This window comes from Berghia stephanieae, chromosome 9 (assembly GCF_034508935.2).
Source record: "Berghia stephanieae isolate SIO BIC M18660-M18661 chromosome 9, UCSD_Bste_1.3, whole genome shotgun sequence".
Classification (NCBI taxonomy): Eukaryota; Metazoa; Mollusca; class Gastropoda; order Nudibranchia; family Aeolidiidae; genus Berghia; species Berghia stephanieae.
Window position 1 is genome coordinate 33,552,886 of NC_088368.1, and position 2,500 is coordinate 33,555,385.

The 2,500-nt window shown below is 40.4% G+C and overlaps 2 protein-coding genes across 8 annotated transcripts in view; both read right to left on the minus strand.

Annotated features, from left to right (window-relative positions):
* The window catches only part of LOC144980094 (uncharacterized), a 344,852-nt gene that overhangs the window by 148,679 nt on the left and 193,673 nt on the right, over window positions 1-2,500 (minus strand). The window lies entirely within an intron of this gene.
* The window catches only part of LOC144980089 (lysosomal thioesterase PPT2-like), a 36,872-nt gene that overhangs the window by 12,942 nt on the left and 21,430 nt on the right, over window positions 1-2,500 (minus strand). For all 6 annotated transcript variants that reach the window (XM_078927585.1, XM_078927586.1, XM_078927587.1 and 3 more), the window contains exon 3: window positions 1,974-2,130. In XM_078927585.1, the coding sequence (XP_078783711.1) occupies window positions 1,974-2,130 (157 nt within the window). The remainder of the gene's footprint in view (window positions 1-1,973; window positions 2,131-2,500) is intronic.

The following is a 2,500-nucleotide window of genomic DNA, read 5'->3' on the forward strand; positions in this document are numbered from 1 at the left end:
ACTTCGCGATGGTGGTGAACGAATCAGCGATCTCAAGAAGTGGGTGAGAGAGGGATCTAGAAATGACTTTGGGTTTGAAACGAATATTTTTGTGTTCGTTGATAGCTCACACGGTAGAGCCACGCTCTCACCTGCCAGGCGGAGTTGTCGTACCAATAAGGTCGCAGGTTCAAACCCCACCACCGCCGCGGAAAAATTTTTTTATTCTCTATTGTCTTCTGGCACTTTTCTACTCACTTCATATCTTGTTGTTACCAACATAAGTGCCTGCTCCACTCACTTTTCTGAATTAAAAATTCACCCCATACACCGGAGCATACTCAATGTCTCAATCGTTTCTATGTTATATGTTTGTGATGAGAATATTGGCTATTAAGCTTAACTGCTGGTCAAAATTACTTCGCGATGGTGGTGAACGAATCAGCAATCTCAAGAAGTGGGTGAGAGAGGGATCTAGAAATGACTTTGGGTTTGAAACGAATATTTTTGTGTTCGTTGATAGCTCACACGGTAGAGCCACGCTCTCACCTGCCAGGCGGAGTTGTCGTACCAATAAGGTCGCAGGTTCAAACCCCACCACCGCCGCGGAAAAATTTTTTTATTCTCTATTGTCTTCTGGCACTTTTCTACTCACTTCATATCTTGTTGTTACCAACATAAGTGCCTGCTCCACTCACTTTTCTGAATTAAAAATTCACCCCATACACCGGAGCATACTCAATGTCTCAATCGTTTCTATGTTATATGTTTGTGATGAGAATATTGGCTATTAAGCTTAACTGCTGGTCAAAATTACTTCGCGATGGTGGTGAACGAATCAGCGATCTCAAGAAGTGGGTGAGAGAGGGATCTAGAAATGACTTTGGGTTTGAAACGAATATTTTTGTGTTCGTTGATAGCTCACACGGTAGAGCCACGCTCTCACCTGCCAGGCGGAGTTGTCGTACCAATAAGGTCGCAGGTTCAAACCCCACCACCGCCGCGGAAAAATTTTTTTATTCTCTATTGTCTTCTGGCACTTTTCTACTCACTTCATATCTTGTTGTTACCAACATAAGTGCCTGCTCCACTCACTTTTCTGAATTAAAAATTCACCCCATACACCGGAGCATACTCAATGTCTCAATCGTTTCTATGTTATATGTTTGTGATGAGAATATTGGCTATTAAGCTTAACTGCTGGTCAAAATTACTTCGCGATGGTGGTGAACGAATCAGCGATCTCAAGAAGTGGGTGAGAGAGGGATCTAGAAATGACTTTGGGTTTGAAACGAATATTTTTGTGTTCGTTGATAGCTCACACGGTAGAGCCACGCTCTCACCTGCCAGGCGGAGTTGTCGTACCAATAAGGTCGCAGGTTCAAACCCCACCACCGCCGCGGAAAAATTTTTTTATTCTCTATTGTCTTCTGGCACTTTTCTACTCACTTCATATCTTGTTGTTACCAACATAAGTGCCTGCTCCACTCACTTTTCTGAATTAAAAATTCACCCCATACACCGGAGCATACTCAATGTCTCAATCGTTTCTATGTTATATGTTTGTGATGAGAATATTGGCTATTAAGCTTAACTGCTGGTCAAAATTACTTCGCGATGGTGGTGAACGAATCAGCGATCTCAAGAAGTGGGTGAGAGAGGGATCTAGAAATGACTTTGGGTTTGAAACGAATATTTTTGTGTTCGTTGATAGCTCACACGGTAGAGCCACGCTCTCACCTGCCAGGCGGAGTTGTCGTACCAATAAGGTCGCAGGTTCAAACCCCACCACCGCCGCGGAAAAATTTTTTTATTCTCTATTGTCTTCTGGCACTTTTCTACTCACTTCATATCTTCGTATTAATCAGACTTACAACGTTTAAGGTTACACACAATTTTGTGTGTTGTACTTTATATCAGACTGGCGAATTTGCGAGTTTTAAAACTAAATGCATAGTATCAATATAAAAAAATGCTCAAATCTTAAAATATACCTTGAGAGTAACAGATAAGTATAGTTCCCTCGGATGTCTTATTGGTGAGAATAGGTTTCACAGACTCTGCAATGTTGTTGACTTGGTCCCACATGTCTACAACACTAAAAACATTGTTGTACATGTTGATGTTGGTCGTAGGAGTGCCTGGGTGATACTGTTGAAAGGACGGTGGTTCACAATAAATAAACAAAAATAAATCATATATAATACATATAGGTAGGCAAATAGATAAAAAAGAGCAAACAAGCTTGTGGGAATTATATACAGAAGCTTTAGTTATCTCGATTTCAAAACGTTTGTCCAACTTCATAAATCAGTCATAAGATCTTGTCTGGGTAATGGAAATAGTATTTAAGGGACAGTCTGTTAACATTGAGAACGTACAAAGACGCGCTGCTAGACTTTTGTCAGACATTCGAAAATCTGTCTTATTTAGGAAGATTAAAGGATTTAAATTTGCTTTTACTAAAATATCGCAGAATAAGAGGTGACTCGTGCATGGTTCTTACAATATTGATTATAAT